Genomic DNA, 16,789 nt, shown 5'->3' with positions numbered 1-16,789 from the left:
TTCAAGTGCCAGAATTCAGTTTCCAGCTTCTTAATCTCCGCACGCGAGCAATACTTTCTTCGCATGAGCTCATTTAGCTCATTCCATGTCATTGCATAAGCAGGAGCTTCACCCAAAGTTTGCACTTGTAAGTTCCACCAGGATAGGGCTCCATCCAAAAATAGCCCAGAAATGTAGGTCACTTGTTGCTCGGGAGCACACTTGCTCATTTTGAGAACAGACTCAGTCTTCTCTGCCCATCTTACAAAAGCAACAACACCTCCCATCGAAGTTCACGGGCTTGCAGTCGAGGAACTGCTTGTAAGTGCACCCTGCACATACGTTAGAATATACAAATGGTATCAGCGAACGTGCTATAAATATCCAAATGTATCGTAGTATGTCTCAAATGACTTAACGTTACCATGAGGTGGATTGTTATTGCCGTTGTTGTTCGAATTGCTTCCACTGGTTCCTCCTTGTGAGGCTGCATACTGCGCTATGGCGGCAGCAATGATTCCTTGGAGTTCTGCCTTATTGGCAGACATACACATCTCGCGTCTTGGAGGCATCTTCTAAAAGATGTTTTACGTAGGTCAGGCCATAATAAGTATAAGGCATACGTATGTAACGACAATATCAAACACATAACATCTCATGTTATAAATAAATCAAACACATAACATCACATGTTATAAACAATCAAGCCAACATCACGTATAATGAGAATACTGCGATTGCACTATCATAAATCAAGACCACAATGTAAGGTTTACAAGTTCATAACGAGAAAAGAGTAAACGTCGCATATGAAGCCAGTCCTCCTCCATAGCGCGATGAGAGCGCATCAAGTATGCTATCTGCTGCTCAGGAGTCCAAAAACGAGCGGCAGAATCGGGTGAAAGTGGACGCGGAGGGTGTGATACTGTAGGTGAGGTCTGGTAATGGCACGGTGGTCGCTGAGCTCTCTCCAGCTCCTGCACGCGACGGGTCAGCGCCTCCTGCTGTATCATGAAAGATGTGAGAATATCCTCCGTAGAATACTCCACGTGGTATGGGTGATACGGATCAGACGGTGGAATAATGGGGGGCGTAGTCTAGAGGAATGGCTCACTAGATGGAGCGAAGGATGGTACAGTAAATGGTGCAACAGTGGGAACAAAAGTAGGATGAGAAATCTGGGGCACAAACTGGTCTCCTCCTGACACAAAAGGTGTATGACCAAAAGGCTGACGAGATGAACCCTCTCCAGGACGTGGTGGAGGTATGTCCTGAAGAAACGTGATAGGTAAGTCTGTGCGGCGAGCATCTGGGGTGTGTGTGGGAAGCAAAGGAACATCAATGGGAGCTGAAACAGGGGCTGAAATGGGGGCTACAAGGGGTGTAACTGGTATCACAAAAGGTGGGTAATCATCGTCATCATCTATCCACCCGTTGCGGGTGTGAGCGTATCGTAGATCAAGATGGGTCGCAAAAGGTGCACGGTCGAACAGCACCGGCACTGGATCAGGAAGTGCTGCAACAATAGGATCCTCTATCAAAAGTGGAACATCAACATGAGCATCAACAGCATGATCATCCACCAACGGTGGAGCAACAACAGAATGATCGTCAACAGGTATATCATCAACAAAAGGAGCAACAGCAGGTGCATTGGCATGAACAAGGTCATGCTCTAACGCGGGGTCAGGAGCAACTAGAGGCTCTGGGGCCACATCAGGCTCCGGATCAACAAACTCCATATCAAAATCAGCTGGGTCATCAAACAAAGGATCGACAGGGGCTACAGGATCCTCCAGGGGCTGGTCTAAGTGAATGAACTCAATATCCTGGTCAGGATCAAAACCAGGTGGAAAAACAGGATCTGGATCATCATCAGCACCATGATCAAACTCGAAGCTATGTGCGGGAGCAGGTGCAGCCGATGACGCCATGCAGGGCCGGTGTCGTGTGAGTGGTGTTGCACTCTCTGTGTATGCAAAGATGCGGACGCCACAGACTCAAAGGAGTCTGGAACAAGTGAATGAACGGGAGCCTCCTCTGCAGGAGTCTCAGCAAGAAGTAGGATATCATCAGCAGCAATAAGGGCCTCACCCTCAAGGTTGGCCTCCTCAAACAGATCGACATCGTCGTCAGAAACGACATCGAGGGGCATATCAACAAAAGGATAAGCAGCAAGGGGCACAGGAGCAGGGATCACCGCGAGTGGTTAATCCCCAGCGAGATGGCCATCAGTAGTATCGGAAGTGTCAACCTCGTGCTCCGATGAAACTATGTCATCTTATACTATAGCCATGGGATCTGTAGTGTCTGACTCTCCAGTATCTGATGAAGGCATGATGTCTGTAACACAAACACACATATGCACAAACAATCAATCATATAATCAAATAAGCATGTTAGTCACCAATAAGCAATCAAATAGTTCTCCTAGTCCCACTAGTCTAACCTCCCAGCCTCTCAGACTGAACCTCCTAGTCTCTCAGACTAATTCGCTGGTCTCCCCGACCAAAACCTCCCCAATCTTAAAGATTGGTCCCTCAGTCTTCCTGACTGAATCCCTGGTCTCCCCGACCAACCTCCCAGTCGATAAGACTGAATCCCTGCTCTCCCTGACCAACCTCCCAGTCGATAAGACTGAATCCCTGCTCTCCCTGACCAACCTCCCAGTCGATAAGACTGAATCATAATTTTTGAAAAAGTGCTCATACTTTTTGTATGAAAAAATGTTTTGTATCCGGGATATGGACGTAGTGTATGCAATGTAAAAATGTTTTCGTGAGAGCCCTAGTGATCATAGTCTAGACTCGAGAGGGAATCCTAGTTCGCTATGATCAAGGCTCTGATACCAAGCTGTCACACCCTGGCTTTGCGGAAGCGTGGGTTTGTTTGGTGTGACTTCTTAATACCATAGCTTAATCGCAACAAAGCTATATGAAAGTAAAACCGTGATAATCATCCATTACTTCAAGTTTTGAAATTAAAATACCACAACATTGTTTTCAAACGTCGACACATGCAACGAAAATACAACACAACAAAATAAAATCTTGTTCAAAAGACACAACCACAAACATCAAATAAACATAGCTTAAGACTTGTGACTCGTCCAGGCAAAAGTCACAACCCTAAACTTGGATGACATCACTCCTCTTACGCAGCATGTAGGCATAGCATATCTCACAAGATCCCTAATTCCCTAAAATACATGTAAGTTGAAAAATCAACAAAAGTTGAGCGAGTTCATGTGTAAGTGAGTATGTAAAAACCCTTGTATGTATGAAAAATCCCTTGTATGTAGCAAATAAGGAAAAATGAGATCACCATTGGTTTGCAAGGCCAATGATATGTGTGAAGTGCAGTAGGAAGACTCAAACCTAGCAGATTTTTGCTTCGGGCTCAAAGTCACCCCAAGGTCCGTTCAGTTGGGCCTGGAGTTGGGCTCGCTACACCCAGATAGATATACCGCAAATGACCCTCGGTCCTACAATGAGGATTAATGGCCTCTAGTTTCCACCTTCCCACTCACATGATCTAAGTAGTAACCCTCCTTACGCTAACCATACCATGTATAAAAGTATCCGTAAACATTGTAACATGTATTTCACCCCCGAAGTATAAAAACTGAAAACAGTTAAGAGAAAAGGGGGACATGAACTCACGGAAGTGCGTGTCGAAATAGTAAATCCCAATCAACCTGCTGTGTAACGTCCTACACGTACTAATTTCTATTAGACGGACAGCCGTGCCTTGGCTTAAGGTTTAATGTTTTGGGAAATAGTTAGGCAACTATTCCGTATTTACACTTCTTAATTATTTACAAATATATTCCTTCCCAAGGATGGGGGTTTTAATACATGTGTGTTTTTATAATTCCGACATTAAATTTTTAAGTCTCACTTGTCTAAAATATTCTGTCTCCAAAATATACATATTTTTCCCAAAAATATTATATTTTATTCCATACAATTTCCAAAATAATACTTTTATCAAAATACGCATTTAAGAGTATTTTCCGAAAATACATAAGTTACATTTTAAAGTTCGTGTGGTAAAAACAATACTGGTGTAACTTAAATATTTATTTGTGAAGGCGTTGGTATTATTTTTGGAGTCGTTACTTCTCAGTGTATTCAAGTTATATTATTTTTACTCTAAAAATAACATATCTAGTTCACAAAATAATCATAAAATCACACAAGCGTTTTACTATGAAATATATATTCTAAATATATATTTAAGAAGTTTTATTTACGAAAGTTCCACCTCCGAATACTTGGTTATTTTGTAATAAAATTCATGGCGAAATTTATTTTGGAAAAACAAGTTAAAAATATATTTATAAACCTTTGTTACAAAAAATATCTCTAAGTGTTATGTTTTTGGAAAAATTTCGCCAGAGTTTCCTCTGTAACTGGAGGTGGCCACGCTTACTAGCGTATCATTTTCTTTTCAAAATTCAATCAATCAATTTTCCAATCATCAATATACCATATTCAAACATCCAACTTGTCAAAATAAGTCTAAATCGCAAACTCATGAACTTGTAAGCTTTGTAAAAATATGTAGAGATTTTCTAACATATTTAATGGATCTTGTCATCTTTAAAAATAAAATTAGTTTCTTGAAAACCTTATTTTTAAAGAACTTGTAGTTTTACAACTTCTAGTCAAAATTTTTGAAAATATTTCTTTGTTAAATCTTCTTGTTACACAAGTGTTTACACACTTGCTTTTTCACTAAAATGCTTGTAGTTATGTAAGATCCGGGTTTTTAACAAGACTTGTATATTTCACTTCGTTCTTCCGAAAAACCACTTGTAGATCTTTAGATCTACTAGTTTTGAATCTCATTTTACAAGAAAATTTTCATTTACACAAGTTCATGTTCATGAGTGGAAGGGTTCATTATCTTACAACTTTTACACTTAACATATTACTAGTTCATGTTCCATGAACATGATCTAGTATGGTTAGATGACGATCCGTCCCACTACTAGCATCAAACAACATAAAATAATCACATCTAGACAAGATTTACAAGATTTACACCACTAGTTACTCTTTATCCATCTAGTTCATCATTCTTTCAAGACTTTTAGTTATGATCTTTTGTGTTTTTGATTTTTAACCGTTAAATCTCTTATTAACCACTTTCAACAAGAACAAGAGGATGTTTAGAAGCACTTACTACTAGCTCGAGGCTAGGGAAGAATCAAGGCGTAAACAAGGTGGATAAAAGAAGTATAGAGAGGTTCTTGAGTTTCCGAAAGCACCGAGCCTCCTCGTATGTCACCTTGCACCTTTGTGTGTATGTAATGTTGCTAGATCAAGACTTGATGATGATGGTGGTGGCACTAGTGTTCTCGGCCGAACACTAAGGAAGAGGGAGAGAGAGAGCAAATTTTGTGAAGTGTTTAGTGAATGAAAGGGTTATCTCTTAAGCATTCTTATAATCCATCTTGGTGCTTTTATCCATCATGTATTATGTTCACAGGATATTAGACAACACTAAATAAAATAATCAAAGAAATGAAGGTGTGTCCCCACCCTTGGGGGACCGATCGGATGAGGGGGGGGGGGTTATGGTTGGGTTTCAAATGGATAGTTAAGTTCTAGTTAGGTTTTAAGGATATTAATTAGAGTATTAAGTGTGTAGTATGATACAAAGGATGTTAGGGTGTTCGGGGACCCTAACTAGCTCAGAAAAGTGTAAACAATATCATTGACAATATTTTTATGTTTCGGGTAAAGTCCGGTTGTTCGGTTGAATATTGATCCGTTAAAGTGTCAAGTAAGCATTTAGAGTGTCTTTTATAGTGTTTTTAGTGACACAATAAATTCCCGACACTTTGGAAAGTGTCTAGTATTATTTTACCATGTTTTTGCACTTTACTAGTTATGTTAAATGCTGAATTTTTGTATAAAGTGCAGAATTTGGTAATTAAAGTATGTTTTAGGCACATCCGATCACTATAACTATCACCTAGTAACGCAGTTTTACAATCCTCACCTCCCTACACTCCCTACTAGTGTAGTAATCTATTCCCGGCTCATACTGGCCTCAGAGACAGTATGTGTCTAGTGCTGGCAATGTCAGCATGTTTACTGGGTTATCCGTTCATTGTGCTAATTGTGCTTTTGTGCATCAAGTTTGTCACTATAGTTTTGTGTGCAATAAATGGAGTGACAGCAATAAAGTATGATGCATGAATATGTATGTATCAGAAATCAAGTAGCAGTTTAACCATAATTGTAAGCAAGCACAGTAATTAAGCATTAATTAAGTATTAATTAAGACAGCAATAAAGTATGATGCATGAATATGTATGTATCAGAAATCAAGTAGCAGTTTAACCATAATTGTAAGCAAGCACAGTAATTAAGCATTAATTAAGTATTAATTAATTTGTACGGATACCTGGTTTGGTGAGGGTTGTCACACTTTCTAAAAAAATAACATTTTTAAATGCCCAAATTCATCCTTTCCCTTTCGATTTGACATAGATATGGGAGAAAATAAAAATAAGATATAGCTGAGTTTGGTACCATATCTTTTGGATTTCAATAAAAATAAGATATAGCTCTCGCTTTTGCTTTTTCTTTTGGGACCTAAACAGCTTAGTGCTTCATGCTTATTAAACCAAGCTACTGGGTTGAGTTTGGTATCTAACTATAAATTGCAAAAGGATATCACTATGACAATGACACTAGCCATACAAACGAATTGTAAATGGCTACACAAGCTAAACCATTTAACCAGGTTAGAGTTCACCTTTTCGACAACATTATCTACTCAAGTGGGAGGTGGGTTTGGGTTATACGGACCTACCGACCTAAACCAAACATGAGTTGCCAGCCCTGCTTTCGACCTCTTACCCAACATGCCTAACCCACCAACATTATCACTTAACTATAAACAAAGAAAGAAGGCTCAGGTACCTTAACTGGCTGGAACCGTCTCTCTAATGCTGGATATTATTCAATATGTTTTCAGTATTCATCAAGTGTATACACTGCCACCTAAGATGCATCAATAGAAAGAATAAACTAAATAACTTTAAAAATCAAACTTAATATATGTAACATGAAGCAATGTTTAGTACCAAATTATGAAAAATATAATTGCTTACCTGCAATTCACCTCTGGTAAGGGCTCATTTTAATATATTAGCAGCATCAATAGCAACTTCTGCTGCTCCAGCTCCAATTACAGTGTAAACCTCATCAATAAAAAGAATGATATCATCACTTTGTGTTGTTTCTTCCTTTAACTTCTTTAATCTTTCTTCGAATTCCCCACGGTATTTTGTGCCAGCAACAAGACGACCCATATCTAGGGTAATATACCTGAATATATAAGAACAAAAGATAATTTTAGGTGGCGTTTGTCATTTGGTATGGAAATGGGTACAAGCTAGTTTGAAGGGGAAGAACGAGAAAGGAATGAATTTTAATCAAAATATGTTTTTTCTCTATAAACAAAATTAGTATTACCTGCAATTCACCTCTGGCAAGGACAATATAGACAAGACAATGCAAATAGACTGAGAGCGACCTTTATGATTACTTAAGTTGCATATTTCTCACCCTAAATTTGATAACTTGTAAAAGCCCTATTGAAGCTGCACCACTGCTTGATGAGAAGGGTTGACAATCCTCTAATGCTATTGGATGATGCATAGTTGAACCGGTCTGTCTTAAACCTTTGTATTCATAAAAAAATATAATTATTTTGATAATATTGTTTTTAAAATCATGATTGATACATTAATTAATCACAAAGAGTATCAAAGGTAGGGTAATACTGACTACTGACATGCTATAAGCACGGTGAACTGTTGAGTTCGACTGCTTTAAAAGAATAGAAACAGTAGCAGCCTCCCATTTTGTTTCGGATAAGGTTTTATCAAACTGAATTGATGGATAGAGAACTCATTATGTCTGTTCTTTATAAAGGAAGATGACACCTCTCAAATGAAAGTCATACTTGTCAGCATGTAAGAAAAATAAAGTCAAAGATAACCTATCAGTATGTCAAAAGAATAAAGTCAAAGATAACATGTAAGTATGTCATAAAATTAATTCACTTGAAATTAATTAACCCGTAAAAACAAATGCACATCTCACCTCAACTCCAGCTACAACATTGTGTGCCCTCCGATCAAATGTGCTGCTGACCTTCACATCGCCGATGGAGCAAAGAAATGCTTCTGGTTACATAACAATATCATTAATAAATTCAGATCAAGACTTTCTCAATCAAGAGTAGTAATTCTTAGGATAAAATAAACAGGCAATAGATCATATGTACTTACCTGGCATAATATTTCAAGAGCGCTCCGATCAAATGCATTTTTCTAAAGATCAAGAATGCTTCATCCGGTTTTCCGACATTCAAGAGCCCGTTTATCATGATATTCCACGTTGCCAAATCCGGTTTAAGCCCGTTAGATTCTAACATCATGAACAAACCGATATCGCTTTCGCTTTTGCCGTTTAGCATCATGCCGAATATCATTGGATTCCGACTAACAAATCGAGTACTAAATCGACTTTCATGAGAAGCCCGTGAACTTGCAGCCCGAATTTAAAATTCTTGTTATCCGAACAAGCAGATAACACAGAAACAAACATGACAGTATTCGCGTCGTGGGCTGATCATTGCAGCATTTGTTTAAATACTTTAAACACAGGCTCAACAATCCGATTCTGCAACAAACCGGTAACATACGCGTTACAGCAAGCTACAGTTTTTTTACCAATTCGTTTAAATACAACCGATGCAGTCAGAGGCTGTTTGCAGTGAAATACATTGTAACAAGTGAAGTTGCTACATAAATATCAGTTTCAATGCCAATCTTAACAGCCCAGCAATGAATCTGCTGGCCATCTTTAACTGAAATGTCACAACCCGACAACAAGCTAGCAACTGTAACCGAATCGGGCCTAAGTTTAAACTCGCTAAATAGTTTAAAAACCTCAAAAGCCTTCTTGTAACACCCATTCTGACAAAACCCAGAAACAACAACATTAATTGAAGTGGTATTTGGTTCAGTAATTTCGTCGAACACCTTGAGCGCACTATATAGAAACTGATGTTTAAAATTCATGTACATGTCTGTAATGGCTGTAACGGTGTATATATGTGAATTGAACCCGGTTTTTGTGAGATTGAACTCTACAGTGCACCTCAAAACAGAAATTACACCCAAATCCATCAACAATTAGAAAGAAAACAAGTAGCACAGCAATTAAAATTAGAGATTTATGATTGATTACATACAAATTGATGTCGGGATTTAAACAGGAGCACAATCGTCTTTGGTCGGTACAGTCGTGAACTGGTGGTATTCAAACTGAGTGAAGGCAATGGATGAGATTTTGGAGAGAAAAATTAGAGCGGGGGAAATTGATTTTTTGGTGAGAATGAGAGGGAAACCAATGAAGGCTGAAGGGAATGAGCGGGAATATGAAATGATTTGGAGAGGGAAATTGATTTTTGGTGAAAAAGTTGAAAAATTTCTAGGGAAATTTTTAGGTTTTAAAGAGGGAAATTGTGAAAATTTTAAATCAGATGTTATATATAAAATTTTGATGGCATATGCAAAATGCCACTAAAAGCCTTGATTAGTGACATAAAAGTTAAATGCCACTAAATGTATGTGTTAAATATCTAATGTGCCATTAAAAACAAAAATTAGTGGCAGAAAACCTAAATGCCATTAAAAATGTGTGCCACTATATGGCTTTTTTTTTTTGTAGTGAATAAAACCATTGTGAAGGCCAACATAAGAATAAACATCCACAATAACTTGACAAAACACTGACCTGTGGGTATTGACCTGATCATTGTAACCTCCGCGAGCCGATTCCCAATCTACACACTTAGATCTAGACAAGCATAATTAAAAATCAAGTTCTGAATCAAAAAAAGGTATTAGTGAGAAACAGAAATAACACATTCCTGTCCATCAGATTCATGTCTTATTGTCAACAACTCATTCCTTTTATGAGTTCCAACCACCAATCTTGCGTTTCTTCTCCACATAGAAACCCTAATTCACAAAATGTAGATAGATGAAGACGTAGAACAATGGATTGTATTAATTGTATTAAACTGAGTTGGAACAAATTTCCTGGAGTAACATCTGATCGAATCCTAAAAAAGGACGAAGCCGCAGTGTTCACTCTTTCTAGAAAACAAAAACCCTAAGCAATACAAAAATATATACTCTCTCCGTAGATCCATTCACAAAACATTCAAAAAAACACAAAACCAACACTGATCTGGCGTCGTATAGAGAAAAACCCTAGATCCAACTCTGATTGCCAAAGAGAGAGAGAGCAGATGGAAAGGAGAGGCGGATAACAGTGAAACCCCATCTTCTTCCACCCACAACCTCAGTCTGGCATCTTATAGAGAGAAACCCTAGATCCACCTTTGATCGCCAGAGAGAGAGAGAGCGGATGGATAGGAGTGGCGATAAGAGTTAAACCAAGGTCTAGTGATCCAGTTTGTCCGTGTGTTTTTGTTTGTCTAAAATAAGGGTATTATTGGAAAGTGAGGTCACAATTGTGTTTGTTGTGCTTAAAAGACTTGTACATCATGCTCTAAGGGTATTTTAAGGGAATGACAAATTACATTAAGAAGTCCTCCCTATATGCTTTTATATATAGTATATATATATATAGGATTAGGTTCAAACGTGAACAAAATCCCAAGAGTGAACTGCGTGAACTGATCTGGGCCCTTGATTTTTATGATCTTGAGATTAAAGTGAGTGGCATGATGGTAATTATTTGGTTAATTTTTTTCATTTAATTAAATACAAAAAGGGTATATGTGTAATTTCAATCTTAAATTGATTGCATAAATCTATCACAAATCAAGTAATCAATTATCCTCTTAAATTGATTGCATAAATCTCTCACAAATCAAATCAAGGATTAGGAAAGATGTAACTTAATTCAATTATTAAAATAATTATTTGTTTAAATGCAATGTACACATGTGTATTCTGATTTTGCCCTCTTTTTAATGCGATGTACACATGTGTATATGGTGTGTTTTTGTGATATCTCAGAATTTTTTTGTATTGTTTGTTGATGTACACCTGTGAATTACTGTACACATATGTACGATGCTGAGTACACATGTGTACTGTTCTATTTATATCCAAGTACACATGTGTATACTGTTGAAATATGAAGGTTACGTGGATCTTAAAAATCAAAATTTGAATTCTGGTGATGAAATCTGAAATGAAAATTAAAATTGAAATCTGGTAATTTGTTGTTTGGTTTGATAATTATCTTATTAATAAATAAACATAATGTGGATAATGAATTTAAATTAGGAAAAATGTAACTTAATTCAATTATTAAAATAATGATTTAAGTCTAATTTTTTATATAATTACAATCCTACCCTTAACAACTAAAAAGGAAATCAAGGGTCCATATTTGTTCACGCAGTTCACTCTTGGGAGGTTGTTCACGCTGGAACCCTACCCTATATATATATATATATATATATATATATATATATATATATATATATATATATATATATATATATATAGGTAGAGGATCCTGTAAAAAAGGCCTAAAGTGTTAGAAGGGTAAGAAAGAATCTCAGCCATTAGATCAAAATTTTGATCTAATGGTTGAGATCAATAGGGACCAAATTGTAAAATATTTTCATTAATTTAGACTGATCTGAAATATCTAGGGGCAATATAGTCTTTTAAACACACTAGAAATTAGGCAATGCACATGTAACTTCCCCCGTCTTTTTTAAACGTCAATAACTTTTTGTACGTAACTTTTTTTTAAAAAAATTATACCATAATAACGAGCGTTTTTTTATCTTTAATATGAGTACCATATTGCTATACTTATATAGAGAAAAAAAATATGTTTCGATCAGATATTTAGTCAATGAATGATGTTATATACTTGCTGAATAGTGTTATATACTTGCTGAAAGGTGTTATATACTTGCTGAATGCTGAATGGTGTTATATACTTGCTGAATGATGTTATATACTTGCTGAATGGTGTTATATACTTGCTGAATGCTGAATGGTGTTATATACTTACTGAATGGTGTTATATAATTACTGAATTGTGTTATATAGTTACTGAATGGTGTTATATACTTCCTATGATTAAGGTGGCGGTTATGGGAAGTTTTTAATTAATTGAATTAATGATAAAATTACTTGTTTACCCTTTTCAATTAATTTAGATCTAATGGCTGAGATTCTTTCTTACCTTTCTCACACTTTTGATCTTTTTTACAATAGCCTTACCCTATATAGGTATATATATGCACACAATATTAAATTTTAAATTGAGAGAATCTATAATAAATAATAATAAGAACAAATATAATGATGAGTTTTAAATAAAAGAAAAGTAAAATTGTAAGGTTGAAGGAGAGATTGTCATGCGAAATTACTATTATCATATATAATATAATAATATTAAAATTTAAAGTCAGAAAATTTATAATAATAATTTAAAGTGTGAGAATTTATAATAATGATGATGATGATGGTGATGGTGATGATGATGATGAAGGAGGAGGAGGAGGAGGATAACAAAAATATTTTTGTTAAATAAATTAAAATTAAATTTGGTAAGATTGAAGAAGAGATTGCAATTTTCATTAATTGGAGTCTTATTATTAATATTTAGATGTGGTGGTTATGTAATAGTGAGGAGGGAGAGAGAGATCGAACCCCTAATCTCTCGTGGAAAACTTAAGAGAAAAGACCTACAACAAACTCCACCACCTTAAATATTGATTATAGTATCAACCCAGTAAAATAAAAATAACATGATCAAGAAGCACAAAAAAGAAAAAAAGGTTATAGAAAACATAGGCCACCACATGGTGTTTATAACTTTTATATATTTTCTAAGTTAAAACTACGAAACTTAATTTAAACAAAACAAACAAATAGACCTGGTGTAGTCCCATTCAAAGCAACACTATTAGTAGTCTGTGAGAGTGTGATGAGGGTAAATAGAAGATAAACCGGTTGCCTCAACTAGACTATTGGTTCCAAACTTTTTTCTATTTTTATAGTTTGAAGTATATGAACTCATATAACATAAAATGTAGCTAAAAGAATCAAAACAAGCAACCACACACAAGTACTAATAACAGATGTCTATTATGTCTAACATACAATAATAGGTAAACTATAATAGCCACATATAATATAGCTAAGTGATGTGTATTGGTGTATGTATAAAAAGTTTGAATCTCACACAATCTGGGTTTTAAAATGGAATTACAAAACTAAACCTCAAAATTTGGCAAGTGTACTAGTTTTGATATACTAAACCTCTGTTAGGTCCTAGTTTGAATAAAATAGCGTAGTATCAACTAAAGAACTATTCAAAGCAATAAAAAAGAGAGAGTAAAAAAGTAGGAAGAAATAAGCATGGAACGGGCTGAGAACGCAACATACGAACTAAAAGTCAGGAATAGGAGAAATGAGTGTCTATTCAGGGAATCCTAATGATAATCCGAATGCTACTAGAATCAGAAACTCGGATATAAATCGGGCTCTAAGGGTTCGACTCGAATGAGGTTCACTAAGGTGTCCTAAATCTCCTCTCGGTCTCAATAGGGACAATAAGGCTAACCCAAACAGTCGTGTAAAGCTCATCGGGTAGTGAAAGGATCTCCTCTAGGTCTCTCCTAACATCGGATGCTTACACGCCCTAATCACCGGTAAGAAGATCATATCAGCCAAATCAAACTATTTTCACTCTATTAGATAATTCTTTATGTAATTTTCGTGAAAAGCAGTCCAAGACGATTACCAGTATTGTTTATCCACTTAAAGAAAATGAATAAACATTTCAAGTTCCATTACCTTGTGATATGGGTAAGGTTATTATACTGATGTACTAGTGTGTCCCACTTCAGGACATACCACCGCGATCAAGGTATGCACAAAGCTTCCTCGTAGAAGGTGAGGACACCGAATTCATCCCTTTTGTTTTACAATGTTTGACAATTGGTGATCAGGTCAGTAGTTTCATACAACAAAGAGACCAATATCCAACAAGGATGAGGCAAGTACCACATATTGGTATGATTTATGCGTTTTGCATAGTTGAATAACTCTCTAGGAGAGCTTCTTCAATTAATGGGTTTTTACCATTTTAGCTCTTTTAAGATATCTTGGTTGTGCCTAGGTCAGCATATATCTGGATGCAGCAAAAGAACAACCCCGATGGTGGTGGACGGTGGTGGAAGTCCTGTTAATTCAAGATGTAGCTCACACGGACCCGTTCCAACTACTTATATCTTGAGTTGGTTGCTTGTTAAACCCGTATCGTATAGGTATGTCATTGTTTTTAGACGGTTGTTCCACCTGATATAACAATTAACAACGATCAATAACAACATACGACTAGAAAATAACTGATGTAAGTCCCTATCACACGTGGATCAATACGAGATTGACAATCAATCAAGGGTGCAGGATCCCCTTGATAGATTAACGAACACAGAAACATGTAATATGATGAAGAACACGTAAAACACTTTAAACCGATCTTTTGTAATTAACGAACATGAATCTTTACAATCACTCAAGATCTCACACCACTCGAACTCACAGCCTTTCTCGGTGTTTTCTATAACTCCTCTCTCTGCCTGTCTAGAATGTCTACCCTAAACCCTAAAGCATGAACTGTTTATGTACACACAGCCGTGCAGACTGTGCTAGGCCCATATTACATAAAACACAAATACGGAATTAACAAAGACACAAACTCGGAATTACATTAATAATTGAGAAACTCGGAATCCCTTGAAGTCTTCATATCCAAGTCTTGTTTAAGATATCCAAAGACCAAATCATAAGCTGTTGTCACATAACATGCACCAACAAACTCCCCCTTGACAATATCTTGCAAAGCTGAAATTAGTCTTTAGAATCTCCAGTAGTCTTTGGTCTTTGGGTAACATCAGCTTCAACATGAATTCTGTCAGCAACGCTGACGAAAACTAAATACTTACGTTAATTATTTCCACAAAGTACTAGTTTGGTTGAAGACCCATGCCAAACTCAATGGTCCCATTTTTGTAAGCTCCAAAGGCCATGGCTAAGCACATTATTGCAATGCCACATATTTACATTTTTTATTCCATATATTCTTCAAAGATCAATAAGATACATGAAAGTGAATAATAATAATACATACAAACATTTGAAATCACGGTTCTGTGTGTTTATCTCAAGTGTAATAATTTTCTTTTAAAGTATGGCGTTTAAATATGACCAATTTGACTAGAAAGCCAAATCATTTTGAATTCAATAGAATTAAAAGATTCAATTGTTATTAAAAAAATTGAATTCAATAGAATTAAAAGCTTCAATTGTTATCCAAAGGTAAAATCGTACTCCAACTGTTATGTGGATGTAAATTAAGAGAATTTCATATATAAATATCAATTATGATATATATATATATATATAAATACACAATATTTCAAAATGAGGTTCTAAAACATCCGGGGGTCCAAACCTAGGGTTTGCTTTTTTATAAAGTAGATAACGCTGTATAGGACGAGTATGCAGTTATCAAACTAGGGAATAATAATAGGTGTGTGTTTACCTGACTCAACAAAAATAGCAGGATTCATTGAGACGTTTGAGAGCTACAAGCTCATTGAGACGTTTGAGAGCTACAAGCCTGGCATATGACAAACACACTTATATAATCTGAACAAATACAAAAAACAAAAAAAGGTTGAAGTATCTTCTACTTTTTATATAATACAAATTTTACATGTCAAACTTTTGGTGGGAAAATATATAGATCACATTATTAACTAAAAATCACACCTTAATATTACAATTTTGTTTTAATCCATATAAGATTTTATAAAACTATATTTTTTTATTTTTTTTTATTTTACAACATGGCTTGATTATCCTTTTTTTTTTTTGCAATTTCACCTTTGACTTTCTCAAGTAGTTCGAATGGATTTGGATTTTACCTTTCTCAATTGAGCCCTTGAAACGCCAAGAACAATCAACATGCTATATTCTGCTTGTAAATGATTAGCCAGATCCATTTGTGATGTGAAATCGGTGAATAACACCAAACCTAACATTTATAACCAACAAAACAAGCATAAAACACAAAATCCCTATAACTCCACATCAAATAAAGAACAAAAAAAATCCTTATAACTACACGTCAAATAAGGAACAAAAAAAACATGTATTACAAATTCTTCCTCATTTGTTTATAGATATTTTCTAGAACAAGCTTGTACAAAAAAAAATTCAAAAAATATATTTCGTAATGAATTTCTTGATTTTTCAAACTGCTTTGACTTGGTATGCGTATATTTTACGTCAACACCAACAAAATCAAAACATACATGTCCATACAATTAATTAAACCAAAATTCTTAATTTAGTACAATTGAAAACAAGTCATGTTTTATATAAATGTAAAGAAAGAGTATGAGGTAAATCAAATTAGATAGAAATAAAATAAAAGCTCTTACATTTGCACTGAAAAAAGAGATGCCATCTTTAGGGCCAACATATGGATGAATGAGAGAAGACACGGTGCGGCGGTGATTATAATGAAAATGGTATTGTGTTCGTTTAAATAGAAAGTGTGGGGTTACCCTAATGCAAATTTTACTATAATCACCCTATGCATTTTAAGAGCTTTCAAAATGGAACTGAACTATTATAGAAAATTTCATTTTGATCTATCATAATGCAATTAAGTTATTCTTTTACTAGTAAATTAGA

The 16,789-nt window shown here is 35.6% G+C and overlaps 1 protein-coding gene and 2 long non-coding RNA genes across 3 annotated transcripts; all 3 read right to left on the bottom strand.

Moving 5' to 3' along the window:
• Positions 1-1,076: 1,076 nt before the first annotated feature.
• LOC118492145 lies at positions 1,077-1,913 on the bottom strand. Its single transcript, XM_035989949.1, has 2 exons — positions 1,826-1,913; positions 1,077-1,513 (listed from the first exon to the last, which is right to left on the bottom strand). The coding sequence occupies exons 1-2, from the start codon at positions 1,911-1,913 to the stop codon at positions 1,077-1,079; spliced, it is 525 nt and encodes a 174-aa protein (XP_035845842.1).
• A 4,735-nt stretch (positions 1,914-6,648) lies between these two features.
• Positions 6,649-9,734, bottom strand: LOC110941066. Its single transcript, XR_002593770.2, has 6 exons — positions 8,297-9,734; positions 8,109-8,191; positions 7,798-8,004; positions 7,476-7,684; positions 7,112-7,328; positions 6,649-7,001 (listed from the first exon to the last, which is right to left on the bottom strand). It is a non-coding gene; the product is annotated as an uncharacterized LOC110941066 (long non-coding RNA).
• Positions 9,735-14,742: 5,008 nt separating this feature from the next.
• LOC118492242 lies at positions 14,743-16,125 on the bottom strand. Its single transcript, XR_004892780.1, has 3 exons — positions 16,015-16,125; positions 15,630-15,707; positions 14,743-14,996 (listed from the first exon to the last, which is right to left on the bottom strand). It is a non-coding gene; the product is annotated as an uncharacterized LOC118492242 (long non-coding RNA).
• Between the last annotated feature and the right edge of the window lie 664 nt (positions 16,126-16,789).

The sequence above is a fragment of the Helianthus annuus genome, chromosome 5 (assembly GCF_002127325.2).
Source record: "Helianthus annuus cultivar XRQ/B chromosome 5, HanXRQr2.0-SUNRISE, whole genome shotgun sequence".
NCBI lineage: Eukaryota > Viridiplantae > Streptophyta > Magnoliopsida > Asterales > Asteraceae > Helianthus > Helianthus annuus.
Note: the sequence above shows the minus strand (reverse complement) of the source record. Positions and strands in the feature narration are given on the sequence as shown.

Coding starts and splice junctions, on each gene's coding strand:
- LOC118492145 (XM_035989949.1), bottom strand. CDS start 1,913: ATGGCGTCATCGGCTGCACCTGCTCCCGCACATAGCTTCGAGTTTGAT. Junction 1,514..1,825: donor AGATCCTGTTTTTCCACCTG/GTTTTGATCCTG, acceptor CACTTTTGATAG/AGGATCCTATTGTTGCAGCA.